The sequence below is a fragment of the Poecilia mexicana genome, unplaced genomic scaffold (assembly GCF_051168715.1).
Source record: "Poecilia mexicana isolate PSO_F unplaced genomic scaffold, ASM5116871v1 scaffold_4, whole genome shotgun sequence".
Lineage (NCBI taxonomy): Eukaryota > Metazoa > Chordata > Actinopteri > Cyprinodontiformes > Poeciliidae > Poecilia > Poecilia mexicana.
Window position 1 is genome coordinate 20,056,991 of NW_028263373.1, and position 18,781 is coordinate 20,075,771.

Here is an 18,781-nt window from a genome sequence, read left to right on the forward strand (position 1 = left end):
CTTTGCTAAGGACATCAGTCTCTGCTCTGTTTTTCATACATAATCTGCTGTGTATGTTTTGTAGTCATCCCTGTGGTTAATGCCTGCAGTGACTACAATTGAGACATTGATTGATTCTTGGTAGAAACGTGAGTAAACAATGCTACAATCGATAAAAAAATATATATTTATTTTAAGAGTCTTGCCTATGTTTTAATGTGAGGATAGCACAATGTCTTATAAGTGAAGAAGCCAACCAAAATCAGACGTCAAAACAAGATAAAGCACAGGAAACTTCTAATTATTGTCGCTTCGGGTTGTAATTAGATTTAGTCAACCCACTGTGTCTTAATGCATCACAGTTTCCTTTTTATGTGCTTTGTATTTTCATTATTGCTCCAGGAAATAACATTAAGCACAAACATGAAGCATGAGTAACATTTTCTTACAGAATTACCCTTTTATCCCCAGTGTATTTAGATAACATACTATGGCAATAATTGAAATTTTTTACTAATTGTCAGTAGTAAAGTTTTATATTGCTCAGGACAACATTAGCTGAATCAGCAGACAATTAACCAATTCAGTGGTTGGAAAAATATCATCAAGTCAGCACAGCAGAAAGTACAAACTCTGAAAACTTTCTACTTTCTAGAGTGTCACAGTTTGAAGACATTTTGCAGCCACAGGACTTAACCATCTTACAATCAAAAGAATCCACAATAAAATAAACTGAGTGTCAGACGGTGTTTGAGGCCAACACAGCTTATTTGTGTAACATGGATAATGGATGAACAAAACACCACAGTGAGCAACAAAACAAACCAAAACAAAACAAAATACAGAGGGTTAAGTTCAAACATAAAAACTCCTGCATGGCCTATATCAAAACTCACATGTAGGCAATTTCCTGCTCATTTGGAAACAAATTCCTTTCAAGCTGAAGCTGAGAAAATGACCTCTTTAACTAAAAACAAAAAGTACAGACAAAGTGCCAATTACAAAGGTGAATGACTTTTGTTTCACCATGATTGTTTCCAATAATGAACTTTCTGCAACCCGTAACCGTCTGTTCTCTTATCAGTGTCCTAAAATTAAAGAAGCTTGGAGCACCTGAAACAAGTCGTTAAAGCTCTAATTAGGGAGCGCTTTCATCAGTTTCACTGTTGAAAGACTATTTCCCAAGAGACCAGTACCAAGGACGGTTTTTGTATTCCTAATACATCATTTTCTTTTCAAAAGCTGGGAAATTGTCTATTAAGCCTCTTCTCTCACTGTCAACAAAAAAATATATAAAAGAAAAACTGACCTCTACTTAAGTTCATTTAATTAAGATTCAAGGATTTATTCTATTCACATTTGGTCAAAAAAAAAGGCATAATGATGTTTAAGTTTGTTGTTGAAATAATTTCAATGAAATAATAAAGTAAAATGTTATGCAAAAGTATGCAAAATTCATATTTTGCAAATTTTTCATTGCTTCTAAAAATTGCTCATTGCATAAATAAAACCATCCAGTTGATTTTTGGCAATAAGCTAATATTTTTTGGTGTCTGGATCCAGCTTGGGTTACCTAACACCCCACGCTGAGCTCCATAAAGTTTGGTCAGCTGTTTATTATGTTTTTTCCCACTGTATGCGCTGTACAATGGCTGCTGGAAAAGACAAGTGTTTTGTTGACTTACCATCCAGAAACCACTTTATGCATTCTTGTTGATTGTGCATGTGGCTACAGAGCAATAGTTTTCAAAGATGTATGGTTGTATAATTTGCACAAGTTTGCAGCCATTTTTATGTGTAAGTGTAAATATTTAGTGGGGGCTGTGGCCAGTAGTAGCTTTTTTGGATTTGAAGTAACAAGAGGCCCTAAAGCAACTAATTGTGAAAGGCGCTCAAAATAGGAAGAACTGAACAGACTAGGATCTCATTATCTAAGAAAGATTTTGTGGAAAAAGTGTAATGAGTTTTCTATAGCCCATAGCCCTATCATAGTCTATTCAGTGAATCATGACAGGTCACATTTAAAACCAGTTTTCATTATCTAGCACTTTAAATCACATAAACCAAAGTGCAAGCCCTTTTCTGAGAACTCTGAGGAGCAAGAGTCTTGAATGAGCAAAGCATAGGAAGTCATTTATAGCGAGCACATTCTGCAAAACACAGATTAAAAAATAAATAAATAAATAAATAAAAGAAAATTTTATAAGCTACCAGATGAGAAGGATTTTTAACTAACAACAGTTCCTTATCAGACAAAACAGAAACACAACGACAGAGTACAAGGGATTAGGATTGGTTGTGTGTTATGACTCAACAGGCTGAGGATGCACTCCTCGTACAGGATTACCAGCACTGCTTTGCTTGCCCATGCCAGCTCTCTTTGATCTCAAAACGTTTGAAAACCCTCCAACAGCCGCTTCTCCTGTATTTCTGTCAATTTGGAGGAAAAGCTTGATGGGAAAATTGTCATTTTGCTCTCATGACATGGAAACCATTAGGAATGTGCTTACAGAGCAACTGAGATATATGGAATATCTACACAAGGTGTGTTGGAGAAACAGTTAATGAAATGGAGAAGAAAATTGATTGGACCTTTAATCTTCTAACTGAATATAGCACTGCATTACAGTGGCTTACAAAAGTGATCATGTCCATTTTATAGATTTGACCAAGTGGAAGAATAAACAAATGCCTACCATATCTTTCTCATAGTTTGTCTTGCCAGACAAGGTAAGTAGAGTACACAAATTGTGGAAGTATTCAGCCCTGTCTGAGTTAATACCAATCAGTATGTTTGAATAAGCGGGCTCAACAGATGGAGAGCTAGCGTTGCTCATCACCCTTTATTCCCCATCTCCACTTTCAAACATGATGGCTTGAACTATTTTACAGAGAAATTTTGAATATTAAAATTCAGTCTATGGAAGCACAATGCTGGGAGCAAAAACTTCCAAAAAGTCAGCTGCAATTACATTTAAAGATATTTCTACAAAGGACCGCATCTCTAATTCTGTTGAAAGACGAAAGGACTTCTGCAACTTTTGTAGCGCTACCTGGAGAACTTTTAAGAATAGCCATTAGTGAATACGGCAGTTCTAAACTTTCCTGAAGCCGAAACGGAGGGCCTGGAAATCCTCGCTGTGTCCTCGTGCATTGCGGATGTTCCATTTGAAGCAACCTCTGGTAAACTTCAGGTTTACCCTGCAGGGAGCTAAGCCGAGCCATGGCACCGCTGACTCTTCCAGAGAGTCTCCAACTGCACATCCAACTAACTTGGTTTGCTGTACCGCCCCTTGGACATAATTTTAAATCCACTTGGGGTTGATCATCTAACAGTGAGGTCAAGTGTCCTGGCTGAGATAAGTTAGTTAAATAAGATGACTTAACCAACATTTTTAATGTTGATTTAAAGCTTCTCGTTGAAGAGTCATTGACTGAATGCTCTGTTAATGTTGCCATGTGCTTGAAACAATTTGTATCCAGCGGAGTTTAAACAACATTGATTTCTGCTTCTCTCTCTCCTTTTCGTGTTCCTCTCACACAGTCACTTTGTTGTCATACAGTAAACATGAAGAATATCAGAGGAAGAGAATACTGTCAATGTAATGTATGTCCAACTATGTAATACGATTTGCTGTGAAGATAGAGGGTGCAATAAGTTAAACACTCAGAAAGAAATATGTGATTTGGAAGTTATTTGGTACAGATGCAGACCAGAGATGTATATGTAAACAATTTCATGTGCAAGGAGCTGGCACATCCAGAATAGAGACCAGAGGGGAGGAATGATCAAGAGTCAAGCCAAGTACGATATGCTATTACTGGGGCATTTGACACCTAGTCCAAACTGTGAGTGAAAGGTATTATCATACATATCTCCGACAGTATCATGAGCTCTTGAAAGAGTTGGATATGATTCTGCATGAGGTTGAAGGACAAGTAAAAAAAATATATAAAAGCGAGAAAATGAGACAGAGTGAATTTCTGAAAATGTGAACTAAGACATGAGCTCCATCATGCAGCGACAGAGCAGCAGCTGCACTGCCAGCTTTCATCATCAAACAGGTAACCATCACACCCCCTCAATTTCACTACTTCATTAAAGATCTCAATTTCCACTCATCTCCAAGTGAGCTGTGGTTAGGGCTGGCCATCTCACTAATTTACTTCCATTTACTGTGACCTCTGCCCAGGCTCCTCATCGGGTCTCAACAACAAAAATTATTCCAGTTTTCCTCTCAGAGCCATAAAATCAGAGGCAGTTTCAGCAACTGAGGGTGTCCACAGTGAAAATAGCCCCCTCAACACCTCTTATGATAATTCGTTTCATAATGAGCGAGCAGAAAACACTCTTCCTTTTTATTTTCATACAGCACTTTGCAGCTGGTGAGATTAATAAGCCAAGATTTGTAAGGCAAAAACCGGAGACAAATGTGAAGGAGGTTATAGATGCAATGATTTGCATAGTGCATAAACAGGCTTACTGATGTAAATTGTGAAAATGTTCATTCATTTAAACATCTTAAAAGGTAAAAATCCTTTAAAAAAAAAAAAAAAGTGGTAAAAAGCTGAATCAGAAGACAAATGCACAAATAAGTTATTTATTCATCCCTCTGTAGAATTTGGTCACAGACTTTAAGTCAATGGATGGAGCAGGGATACATGTATGACTCTCTGGAAACCTCTCTGGGATCAAAAGCGCCAAGCTATGAGGGAGTCTTTTGGATCTTTTAATCTGAAAACAGGATTTGTATCGTTTCTCTGTTTAACTGACATCTTTCTGTCCAAAGAAATCACAGATGACTCGTGGTTTTCTTCTTGTGTAATACAGTTTCTTGTCATATTTCCAGAGCCACAGGAAAACATTTCTTTTTTACAGAAAACTACATCGATATTATTGCCCAAGATAAATCAAATCAAAGTACCTAAATGAATAAAGGATTCAGTCAGAAATGATGTTTTAGAAAAAGCTGTTTTAACCTGAGTAAATTTAGAAACAAAAATCTGTTTTACAAGCATATTGGAAACCTCATGATAGTGTCTCATTGCATTAGAAAAAAAAGGTGTCTGTGCACTTTCTCTTAAACAGATGACGTGAAGAAATCTTATTTGACATAAAATAATTTTTTTGTCTTATTTATTACAATTCTTTGAAGTTGTTTTGTTATGATTATATAAGTCGCTAGAGCCACCGTCTCTGTAAAATCAGAGGAGACTTGGTGTTTAAGATCTATAAATTATAAATTAAAGGAACATCAGTCTACAGTGTTTTCTGTGACAAGCCGAGAAAAAAAAAAAAAATCTGAAAACCCAGCAGATCCAACCCCATCTTCCTGACATAAAACTAACACACACTTCAGGGAAACATGTTTTCAGGGGGAGCAGTTTGAACTTCATACGTTTTAGTTCTTCAGAAAACAAATAAACAAGAAAATCCCAAAAGCACAAAAACTCGTGCTTTATGTGCAGTATATGTGTTCCTTCTTTCTTTGCATCTATAATGCAGACAAAGTGTGAATACATTTATAGGGATGGATCTCTGCTTCTTTGTTGTTGCTGACGCAAAGAAGTCAATGGTAACTTTACTCTGACATGTTAGGAACGGTTTGTCTACCAGAGACTATGTGGACCCCGGATGTTTTAGAGCCTAGACAAACAGCTGTGGATTTGGCTTTGTTCGCCTCCAAATGTGGAGGCAAACACTTCGGTGTTGTGTGCATCCAAAGTAAATTCACCTGTCTGAAGACATCTGCTGCACACGCTTTATACCTGAAAATTCTGGATGTCTGGGAGGTTCTGCAGCTTGGTTTTGTGTCTGAACTGGCTCTTAAGGAAAGATGACAAGTTTAAAAATGTACTGAGCTAAAATGGATGCAGTTGAAAGTGAGATGAAAAGAGTCTAACCCAGTGATCCTCAAAACAGGTGCAACCCACCTCAATCCAAAAAAAAAAGTAGTACACAAATATAAAAATATTTGACAGACTCAGGGGGGGGGTTGAACATTTTTCATGAATCCTTGTAATAATGGGACTAACCTTCAAGATTTCATGCTTGGTCTTTTTTTTTTCTTTTAGGAAATAGTAATTGAGCAACAGACTGGAATTTTGGTTAAAAATATGTCTATAATAAAAAAAGCATTGCTATGTTTGAAACAAAGTGCTGTATTTTAGTAAAAAAGAAAATAAAGCGACTGTTTAGATTGTATAAAAATGTTCACTTTACACATGATGTTAATCTATAGAGTGAGACGAGGACAACAGCAGTTGGAGATGAAAATGTCAAAGTCCAAAGAATAGAATACACTACAATAAATGGGCTTCTTTTTATCAACTCCAACAAATTAACACATTTTTACACAAGTAGTCCGTATCCTTCTCAACACACTATTAAAGAGGACCGTTCACTTAACAGCTTAGGTGGAAAAAAAATGAACGGAGAGGTGAGCTACGAGCTCCATTCGTTCTTCATACTCCAAGTCAGCGCTACTGACTTGATGTATGGTTTACTTGAATAAAGCAGATTACAGACAATTCTGATCTGAGGATCCCACACCTATATAAGCCATTGATTACTGTCTGCCAGGGTATACGTGCTACTTCTTTAAAAGTAGATACAAATGAATACATGGCCTCACAATGAACCATTGTGTTCATCTATGTAAAGAGGACATTTGCAGCAGACTATTAACATTTACTTCTTTTCTCTCCCACATGGTTTATTCTAACGTTATAAATTATCATAAAATAATAGAGAAATAATATATTATGTAATATTCACCTTCCTAAAATAATGGAGTAAGTTAAAAGTGATTTTTTTTTTTTGCCTAAAACATCTCTTGGAAGGAAAGAAGTGGTGACTTTTTGGCCAAAATAAATTTTCACAAAAAATTACGTAGGCCATTATTTCTGGAAGGTGACAATATGTAAAAAAAAAAAAAAAAAAAAAAAAAAAAGTAGGGTTATTGCTTACATACCACTGTTAATATCCAACTTTTGGTTCATATCATAGATGTCAACTTTACACCTTTAAAGCTAGATATCCATGTATGAGAGATCAAAGTTTATAGGTAGAAGCCTATAAACTTCATTCCTTTTTAAAATTTAGTTTAATTGAGTAAAGTGGACAGCGAAGATGTTCTAAGCAGCAGATCACATTACAGACTCATCCATTTGCTAAATGACATGAGATCCGAGGTCGGCCTCAACCACCTCAAAATCATGCACACATTTAACCTATTTAAAGGGAAGTGAAGCACTTCGCCTCATGTGCCAAAACTCTGACTCATTAAAAAAATTTACACGGGTATCGCTGCCAGTGGACAGCAACCTCTGGCTTCTTCTCTCTTATAATTAATGACATTTATGTATTGCTCTGCTCACACCAGACTTGTGAGCTATCAGCTGTGGCAGCAGTTTGTTCACAGCCAGTCAGGTAAGAAGCTCAACAACTTCAGCGTGAGCAGGCCGCTTAAGAGCGCCTGAATCCGTTTAGGCGTGAAGCAGAAGTTTCTTAGCCTTAAGGTTTTTTAGATGCAGAATACACGCTCTGTCACTGTGGGAGTTGATTCGACTCATGAATCAAAAAGCAGTTTATTCACCCTTGTTTCAACTGTAGATGCTCAAGCTGTAAAATCTGTCAACTCCTCAGTACACTTCAGTCTTCTTTCCATTTCAATTACTTATAGTATCATGCTGTAGAAGTATCTTAGCAATCATAAAAATAAACATTTAAATAATTATACATTTCCCCAACTTCCCTCAATATCAAAGGTGCAATATGCAGAAACTCAAGTGTGTTCAAATTGCTAATAAGGCTTCTTTCATGTTTGTACAGCTCATGTGCACCACAAGACTGAGTCTTGTGGTGAAATGAAGTCATATCTGAAATTTCTCTGAAATGTCTCTTTTTGTTAGTTTTAAAATCTAGCTTTACAAACGTGCTTTGTATAGCAAAGTAAAAGGTTCTTTTACTTTCTTCTAAAGTAAAACAACCTTTCTTATTTTACTGTAGAAGAAAGGTTGTCATGACTCCTCTTGCAAACCTGCTCATAGTGACCACGTCTAGATTTTTAGAGGAATGCACATAAATAACCGCACCTGTGCTACAGCGACGTGAGTCTGCTGCTGCTGCTGCTGAAGCTGCTGCTGGAGCAGCTGGATCTGGTGGTGGACAGACAATGGAGCCCCAGGAGGCAGCGTGCCCGACGCTGGGAGCAGCATCCTGGGACTGGACATCAGAAGAGAAGGCTCCTCCAAAACCTGAGAGCAGGAAGAAGCCAAACACATGTCATTTCTACCATTAAAAACAATAAAAAAAAAACATCAGGGTCTAGTATGAAAAAGCATTTTTTTAATGGCTGCTTTTTACACCGTTTCCACAGACTTCTTATACCTGATAATGTGCACGTTTGTGTGGTATCATCTGCTATGCACACCGTATTTATCTAGTAGCATCTAGGGATTTAAGGTGCTGCAAAAATCAGATTTTCTGTCCATGTAATCTTTGCGTTTACACTGAACTGAAATGTGTGATAAATGTTGAGGTAGAAAAATTGTCTAAAGAAAGAAAACTTGTCTAAAGATTCTATTTAAATGATTAAACTGGTTCTTTTTTGTTTCCCTCGACATTAAGAGTTTTTTCATGCTTTAGAGGTTGGAGGTAAGAGATCTAATAAAAAGCAGTTAACGGGACAAATTTTACCAAGTGGGGAATATAAAAAAGCTACATACTGACAGTAATTTCTTAAATAACGAGTGGCTAAATGAGCTTCATAACAAAAACATGCTTGCAAAAAGTTTCACTTGAGAATGCCTCTAGGTAAAATAACAAAGCAAGTGATTAATGAATCAATAAAAAGGACATGCAACAGGATCACCAAAATACCTTACAAAACAAAAAAAAAATGACTTGGAAATGTTGAGATGCTGATTAGCTGCTGCAGTGTGGATCAGTGGAACACAGAGAATTGAGATGAGGATCACAGAAATGCTTCACTCCGGTAATAATGAGCAGTGGGACTCAGTTCTCATCCACTGAAAGGTGTTTTCCTAACTGTCGTAAATATTTCATTAAAAGTCCAACATTGTGCTTTTTCCATCACTCAACCTGTCAAAAATCATTTTTAGTTTCACAAATCTTTTGCTTTAATCACACCATAGCAAGAGCAAATTGTTATCCTAGAGGGTATCTACAGAATACAAGCCTCAGAACAGGGAATATTACTAAATAAATACAATTTAAATCACTGGTGCTTTAATTGCCTACCAAATAAGGACAGGCGCTTTATCTTCCTATGGACACAATTAGTTTTAAAATTTTACACAACCAAAATAAAATTCAAGGGATTTCAAGCATAGAATGGCATTAAGCCATTTAATTAATTCTTCCATATTTAATGTCATGTATTTTGTACAATTCAGTTGAAAAACAATTGAAAGTATTGATGTGCACACTCTTGCACTAAGACTCCATTAGACCACATTTCATTCAATGTCTGGTCATTGCAGAATGTTGGTTATGCTTTTACTTGTGTTTTTTTTTCTTTTCATAAGCAGTCAATTCTGCAGACTTTATTGCACGTTGCTGAATGAACCTCAAAGTCCCAATCCCTAATAAGGAAAGAACAGGTGCGTCAAAGTGACTGGAACTGTGACTCTGGCTAGAGTCAGCATAACAACTCGACACCTGATTATATTAAACCTTGGTCTGCCTTAAGGAACCTGCGAGAAGCCACATTAGCATCTGTCGCTCCTTAAGCACCTTCTGGCAACACGGCGTCAGTCATCTGCGCACACACATAAAACACACACTTGCACACAAGGAGCCAGACAGACTCTGCAGGAGATGGGTAAATGACTGATGGCCTGTCAGAGATGGCTCTTTCAGGTTAGTAGAGGCTAATTATCCGTCCTGACAGACTGCTTGGAGACATGATGAAGGGAACAGCACAACAGGATAAAGTCTTTGTTCTGCGAGTGGACACCAATCCATTATAACAATAAAACTACAAGTTGAGTACCACATAGCTTCCTGTGACTGCTACCAATACAGGTATAGAACTCAAGGGTGGATCCTGATTGGCTGGATATCCTTTTAGTTCAAACTCTTCACACCAGATTTAGACAGTCCTGAGACCATTCAGAAATAGCTTGAATGAAAATTGTGAGGCTACTATAATGTTATAGTCCCAACCAACTAGGTTTTTCACTGTTTGCAATCCAAATCATATTTCCACAAAGCCACTCTTACGGGAATCATGTTTGCACAAAGATGTTTCTTTAAGCTACTCAGAATTTCCCCTTATGTGTGTGAAGTTTCTGCACCTCTGCTATAAGAGCTGCATACCATCAACCCCATGATAACTGTAACTTTAGCAGGTGAAATCAGATCATTCCAGTAGTTTTTATTTATATTTGTGAGCCAATCAAACCGAGGCTCTAAAGCCTGAAGTTATTTTGTTATGAGTACCACTCTTAAAAATCATGTATTGAAAATTTTAAGGTCAAATTGCTTGTAACAATGTAGCCTAAAAACTTTTCTACTCCTCCAAGTCTTGCAGAAACTAACACAGCCGAGCCTGCGTGCTGTTTGCAGTTGAGCAGAGCCCTTCCAAGCTGAAACTCTCATTCCACTGCTGAGTGAGGTCCATATCATTTCTGACCTATGTGTAAAGTGCCTGGGGGTGGCACGGTACGCATTGATTTGTTTGTTGCGGCTGCTCAGTGGGATCCTTTTGTATGCATCTGTAGAGCAAAGCTAGAATGGCCAATCTAGCAAAACATTCTCAAATAACCAGGCTGGACAGGTTTGCACTAGACCGATAAAATCATTTCATTACATAGGAGCTGGATGGGCGAAACACCGTAGTTAACGGCAATCACCTTTTTCCATACAAGTAGTTATAATAATTAGATTTGTTTTTTTCATTTGACTTTTAAAACTTAAAAAAAGTTTCTTCTAAGTCTTTGCAAATCTCTTTCAATTGAGTTCTTGTGAACTGATTCATTACATCAGATCTTGAGGTTTCCCCAAAAGAACGCAGCAGTGTAGCTGGATTATGTTGTCAAAATCCCCTGTCAGAGATTTAAATATTCTTACAGATCAGTGTGTATGTGCGAATGACGGCTATAGATCTGTCCTTGGATCAAATAAAACGTTTGTGTTAAATTAAGTCTTTAAAACCCTTTTTCTTTCCTCTGAGTTACCATGAGATTCCTGAGCCACATCTTGAGTGTGAAATAAAGGATGTTAAACAGGATTACAGCTGTGATGTCGAAGTTGACAGTGGTATAAGATAAACTAAGATTTAGTAAGTGGAAATGTGAGTCACATGAGTCAGCACTCAATAACAGAACTAAGTTATGACATGTTTGACTTTTAAGCGTTATGGGCACAGAAACAAATGCCATTTTAAGTAGTAAGAGGAATAAACACAGACATAAACGCAGTGTCAGTGAAAGTAGTACAGGATGATACAAAACAGATGGAAAATAAACACCTTCACACTCCTCCACTTTACTATGCTTCTATAAAGGCAACATCAGAACATTCTGTTGGTTTTATAGAAGCAACAAAATGAACTAGAAATGTAGCCATCTACCTGTAAAAGAGCAAGCCAGTTTGACAACTGTTTCCATATGCTTTATGAAAGAGATGCAATTACTAAAGCCAAAATTCATCATCCAGGCCAGAGGAGAAAGTTCAAACTTGGACTTAACACAATGGATCATCTGAGGTCTTGGGAAACTCAGACAAAACAATCCCAGGTCCAATTTTTACAATGCAGTAAAGGCTGCAAAAAATTTTAATAAAGCAAACTATCATAATCCCACTAACAACTTATTTTTACTCCACATATATTTACCTTTAGTATTCAGTATGTAAATGTGTGCGCGAATGAGTAATTGGCTGAATGCAGTGTAAAGTGGTTTGGGGTCCCCCTGAAAAGATTTCTAACATTTAGCATTACTATGTTTTTATGTTGTTCAAACAATATTTAAGTGAAAAAGAAAACAATAAAAAAAACAGTGCAGCATTAATCTCTCAAAAAGTTGTTCCAAATCAAACAGAACTGGTATGGACTTAGAGGAAATTAAATTGGATTCCAGTTGTTTCCATTCTTGTTAGCAAACAATCACAATGTAAACAATAGTAAATGAACGGGGAACTCCAAGTGTAACAATACACTTCTGGTTTCATTCACAATTCAGATGTCTACTACATTTAACCAGTCAAATTGTCTTCTTCTCCGAACAAACTACTAAGTTATTTTATACCAATCATTGTGAATCTGGATTCTAATATAATAAAGAAAATATCCAACATAGTAGCATTTTTTCCCCAAACCGATTAACCCTAGTTGAAATATGTTGGCTTACATGTAATTATCAAACTTTCTTGAGCCAACTGCCATAACTCCTAAAGTACCAATTATTCCAGAAACTGCATCAAGCTTGTGGTGCATAAAAAAAATGTTTATTAGAAGCAATGATTTAGACATTTCCTTTGATCATGGGAGGAAAAAAATAAATACTTAACAAGGAAAAAAACTGAAGACAAGCAGTGATGCACACCCAAAAGCAGGAAGTGAGAAGTTGTGCATACAGAACAGCTTCTCCCTCTGTGTTTTATATTTGCTGTTTGAAATGAGAACCAACGATGAAACTCCTCTGGAGCATTTCCTAATGTTGTTTACCAGGTAAAAGCTAATCAGGGAAGAGATGCAAGTCAAATTTCAAACTGAGAATTGAATTTAAATAAAGTCTGAACACCACCAACATTCCTCATAATACGTCTCCCATTCTGCTATTAGCATACAATTCCCAGAAATGCAGTACATATACCGAGACTCACTATTTCCAGGTCACAGGAATCTTTATTCATTTTATTAGATTGTTTATGTAAGAAAGGGGTGAGAAGGAAAGGTAAATAAAGATAGATGATGAGGAGGCCTAAAGGAAGTCGTTATTCCTCCTCCCACAGCCGCGATTACACTAGCTGCTCCCTGACTGTCAAACAGCCTGCTTCTTCCCACGCACACTCACAAACACACAGGCTAGAAGAGAAACTTGTCAAGTTCTGGGTTTTCTCACTGACGACAGCCTTGGGTAGAGATTTACAACTTTATCAAGGGCTCTTAAGAAACAGCATGCCGTTTCATTCTATATTGCCTTCAGTAACTTTATAACAAACCATTAAACATTGAAGTTAATGAATTGGAACACAAAACCGAAGATCGTTCTTGAGTTAAAACATGTATTTAACACCTTTTCTAAGATTTCTTGTTTCCAAGAATAAATAAGTGTTCCAGATTTCTGTTTTTTTTTGTTTTTTTCCAAAAACAGCAAGACAAGCAAACATTGTAAACTAGATTTCTTGTGGGTTTAAGACTACATTAAAATTCAGAGCCACTATTTTTTGATGCAGCTAAATAATAAAATAAAACATAGAATAGAAATACAAATAAAACATTAAAAATGTTCCCTATTGAGGGTTGATTTAATTGTGTTTCCACTTCAACTTTTTTCTTCTTTGTTTGTATATGTAGTTCTGTATTTAAAGTACTGCATACTGTTTTTTAGTGTATTAAAGAGTCATATTACATCTGTGATGTTAAATACCATACTTTATTAAAGTCAAGCCAATAAGTCTAATAAAGGTAGATGTATGTTGGTTTTCATAAGTCAGTAAATAGTTACCGGAAAATATCACATTTTTCCCAAATCTGGAGTCAGACCAATAATGCAGGTGTTAGCTGTGGTGAAGGATGTGAGATTCTGTCCTTTAAATCATTGTTAACGTGCATTATAATATGAACACCTGAAAAACTAAAATATCTGAAAGAAAAATTGTGTCTTACCTCAGAACCTAAATAGATAAATTGTTCAATCAAATTTGGAGTTTAGGTTCAACATTCCAGCTGATATTGTGAAATGCATGGAGTTGCTTGCTTTCCTTCTCTTTACTTACAATTCACCACAAATTTGAATTTTAAATATGTTTTGTTGTGTCTTTAAGTTGTGCCTCAAGTTCAAATAACATTGTCAGGGTTCTTTCTACCACTGCGGTATGTGATGGCGCCATAATCTCTGTTCAGAAATTTACGCTGGCTCTTGATCCCAACAACACCACATTCAATAAATTCCACATATGGCAACATCTAAAACTGAATGTGTTTGGAGAAGCATGTCTAATGTTTGCAGACACTCATTTTAGTGACTTGACAGTGATTTGTAAATTGTATTTGACTAGAACTATCAAAGACAACTTTAGGGAGTGGTCCATCAGAAAGCACAGGCTTCAGTTCATTTTACATATAGTCAGAATAGGATTTCAGAGAGGCTTTACAGCTGAATCTAAATACAAATATTTCAATTCTCCTTTTAGGTTTGCTGGTTTGTCAAAGCCTAATTTTCCTCTCTCCAGGTGACCGCCATGAATGATCTCCTGCTGATGAAAAAAAAAGCAGCTCAGAGGGCAGTGGTACTTTTCAGAAAAGGGTTTTTCATTTCATTTCCATTTTCAATCTGAAGAGACCAGCATCAGGTGGTCATTTTCTGAAAATGCAGAGTCTCAAACGTTGAAGCTGCACAGGAAACATCTTTCTGCCTAATAGACACCTCACTAGTATTTAAATGGCACTTACATTTGAATTATAATTTGCATAAGGTGCTGTGAGGAATACTGGGTAAATTTAAGCTGTCTAAAAAATAGTGAAAAAACAGCAAGGATGCAATTTAGTACATTTGAATAAAAATATTGTTCTAAAATCTATGGCACAAAAAAGGCCAATTATAAAGAAAATATGGCCTTAATAACAATTCAGATCAGGCTGGATGAAATTTAAAATCTCAGTGAGCATATTAGTGTTTGTGATAAACAGAAGTGTCTCTATACTTGAATGATAACCAATACACACTGACGGTTTGCTCTTTTGGCTACAAATCAGAAGTAAAAAGTGTTAAGGAGAAAAAAAAAACTCTTCATGTATCAAAATTCACAAGATAACATTCTTTCACTTTTGTTAAGTGTTAACATAAGAACATCCACAAAGGGAAAGGCTAAGACAGGTCAGCCTTACTGGGATGAAATGAAACAGGCATATGAGCAAATTTCTAGGTACTGTATAAAGTGTTCATGGACTACAAACCCTTCAAGGATGAGGAATGCAGAACTTTGTACAACAGATGAGTATTTGTCACCTGACCTTGTGAGTCCTTGGGAGTGGGCAGGCTTTGGTTTTATAACACCGTTACAAGTCTGCAAACACAAACATGCACATGCATCCACATACACACACCTAGAAATAAAGTCTACAAATTAAAAGGGTATCAGAACAAACTTCCTAAGGTGCTGGTGCCAGCAATAAAAAAGGCTCAAAAGACAGTTTCATAAAACCCCACTGAGTTTGTAGTCTTAGGAGCTGAGGGGCTGCTTTTTTTATTAGCTGCTTGAGTATTGAAAAGATAAGTCTTTGTCTGACAAGACTGAAGGGGGTGGGGAGGACACACATCTTTCTGAGTTTAGGAATGAGGAGTAAATGCAGCTTTTGCTCCGAAATAAAAGGGCAGAGCATCTGAGGGAGACTTTACCAGTAAAGACTTCTGTCCGTCAAACGGAAATGCAAACAATGGCTTGCACACCACTGTTAAAATGATGGATGTCTGGGATTGAGATTTTATATTTGTATATTTGTAAATAAACAAGGGAAATGCTTTTTTTTTAAAACTCATATCTCAAGTGCTTCTTCAATCCATGCAACCTGAGAATTTCACATCTCTATCTCCTCAGTCAACTCCTCCAGCCATTTACAGGGACTTTGATACGTTTCCAAACCTGCCCTGAAGCACGATCTTTACAGCGTAACCTGGGTGTGCCCCCAGGCCGTAGTACCTGGCCTCTGTGTATTTAAAAAGATGCCAAAGCCAAAGCAAAGTTGCATTTTTCAGCAATGTTCACCACAGCACCAAGATGACTGCATTAATTTAAAGTGGTTATATTAATCTGTACTATCACCTAAAACCTCTGACTTTCCAACAAGTATTAAAACCGGTCAAATCAAACGCTGACGGAGGTTTACGAGCTTTTGCAGGGGAATGCTTGTTCATTAATCTTGCTGATGGTAGGTCTAAATCCATCAAGGCACACTAATGATGGGATGGGAGGAAAAGACGAGGAAAGGGTGCTGTGAGTCGGGGGCTGCCAGCCTGTAGCACTACACTCGTAGATCAGAGAGCTTACACCTGCCTGACAGAAGCTTAAAATGGGCCAGAGGCAAAACCTTGCAAAGGCTTTTGTTGTACAGTCTCACTTTAAATGCAAGAACACTTGCCTTCTGTTTTCTCAGTCACACTGAAGGCAAACAGCCACTTTCATTCAAGGTACATTGCTATTCCCTAAAGGTATCCCAAGATCCTGAGTGACCACTTGGTCCTTATTTGTGAGACATCATGGCAGAAGTAACAGTATTCACCTTAAAAGCAGGACACTCTCTTGATAAACCAAATGTGTATCAATTGTGAGTGATTTTCAATTTAAAGGGGCAGTTTTATGTGTTTTCCAGCCCCGTAAAATCATTGTATAGTACAAACAACAATGTTACCTTCAGTTATGTCAAATGTGACTTACAAGAAATTTGACTTCCCAATCTAATGCCTTGAAATTGGGCCTCTGTCAAAAAGTCCTGCTCTTCCCAACAGTAGGCCTTCATAAAATCATTGCTCATCTATTAACCCTTTAACAATGTTTTTACCAGTGTTGCACTGAGAAGTAGCTCGTATAATGAGCTCAACAGATGCACAGCTCCACCAGGTGTATGCTAATTGCTCCCAGCTACTCTGAAGGAGTTAAAGGTGGGGGTCGCAGGTATTTGACCTACTTGACCCTTACCTTAATCCCCCCAAAATGTGGACAGTCATTTAAATTGTAAGGTGGAGAGATAGGGCACAGTTATAGAGACTAGTGGCAATGTGGGATTTGACCAGAAACGATTATGTTGTTTTATTTTGTTGGTAACATGTCAGGGATTACAAAATTGTTTCTGCTTCAAAATTAGGTTAACATTTTGTGTAATGTGGTGTTTTTTTGTGTCTGCACAGTGCTCACTTATTAAAGTAATCAATAAGCATGTGTCTCTTGCCAGAATAAAAAGGTGTAATGTGTAAACTATCTCTAATCTTTGACTTTTGGCTTTCCAATTTGTCTTGAAGTCATACTGTTCCTGATCCCAAAGGTGATCACATCGGGAAAAAATAAAAAAACACCTTGACTCAATCTATGGACAGGACGTGAAAGGTAGGATTGATGTGCGCTCTCCAAGTCCCCTGGGACTGTTTGAACGTGGGCCGCTGAGGGATTTGTCAGTCTAATGGGAGCTGACAGGAAGAGAATGAACTTTAACACTCGCAGGCTGCTTTCCCTTTCATGAGCTTCCACAGAGCCCCTGCAGTGAATCGAATCCCTCTCCTCACAGCTGAAAACGCATACAAATGGCTGCTAATGCAAAGGCACAGCATACGTGCAAGCACCCACGTCTTATTCACAAATACATTTCTCCACTTGCCCTGGCTTATTTCTATTTAATCGGTCAAGGTGACAATGTATTAAAGAAAATAAATCTGAAACCCTACATATGGTGCATGTACAGGCGCAAGACAAAGCATCACATACAGACACATGACTCCAGTGGTGACCTGAGAGTGCAGGTCAGTGCAGAGGGCTCATTTTCACAGTATGTTGCTTTTAATCAAGAGCTATAAGGAAAAAAGTCTCATTACAGTAGAGTTATTATCAGAGGTTGATAAACAGCTGAAGAGATTCGTGTTGAGAGTGAGTTGGGATTCAAATTAGGTTCTGATTTTTTCTTCCGAAACCCTTCCATTTAGAAAAAAAACATGTACAGTAGTACATAAAAGTATTCATATCGCCTGAAACTTTTATTTACATTTTCTTCTGTTATTCATTAATATTCCACAGAGAATATTAATGTACTACTTGCCATACCTAGTACATAGCATGAAGTGGAATAAAAATAACCCGACTTAAAACTTAACAGCTCCCCTGAATCAATACATTACCATACTGTATTTACATAGCCCTTTAAGAACAAGACATGGCCAGCCAAAGTACTGTACAGCAGAAACATAAAAACACAAGGAGAACAATAAATATCACAAAGTCAGTTACCGATATCTGTCAATACTTTGTAGAAAAAGCTTTCACTGCAATTACAGCAGCAAATATGGGGAAAGTCCAACCAGCTCAGCACATCTGGAGGCTGACAGTTTTGCCACTTCTTTGCAAATGACCTTAAACTCAGTCACAGTGATTCTCAACTGGGCTTAGGTATGAGGTTTGGCTTTCATTTAAACTATTTCATTTTAGCTCTGGCTATCTTGTATAGCTGAAAGGTGATCATCTGCACACAGATCAATTAGATCATGAAATTAACATGCTCAGCCTGCAAAATCACTTTTCTTATTTGCATATTTGTATTTTTGTCAATATATTTTGATGATTTATATTTAAAATAAATATTTTAGGATTTAAAAAAAAACCTGCAATGACACAAACACCAATTTCCCAAATGTATTTTTTTCCAGCTAAAGTCAGGAAAACAAATGAAGCACAGACAGTCCTCTTATAGTGAACTGGTGCAAAATTCTCAAGGCATAGAGTAGCATAATATATTCATCACACATTGCTGTCCTCCCACTCCCACCTTGATCAAAAACACAAATCCCTACTGCTGAACTACAGTAGTAAACAAACCAAGTAAACAAAAGTTACTATGCTGCTTTGCCA

The 18,781-nt window shown here is 37.1% G+C and overlaps 1 protein-coding gene across 1 annotated transcript in view; it reads right to left on the minus strand.

Moving 5' to 3' along the window:
* nos1apa (nitric oxide synthase 1 (neuronal) adaptor protein a) overlaps positions 1-18,781 on the minus strand; it is a 147,608-nt gene that overhangs the window by 37,710 nt on the left and 91,117 nt on the right. Inside the window, exon 8 of the mRNA XM_088005063.1 lies at positions 8,077-8,238. Coding sequence (XP_087861189.1) covers positions 8,077-8,238 — 162 coding nt within the window. The remainder of the gene's footprint in view (positions 1-8,076; positions 8,239-18,781) is intronic.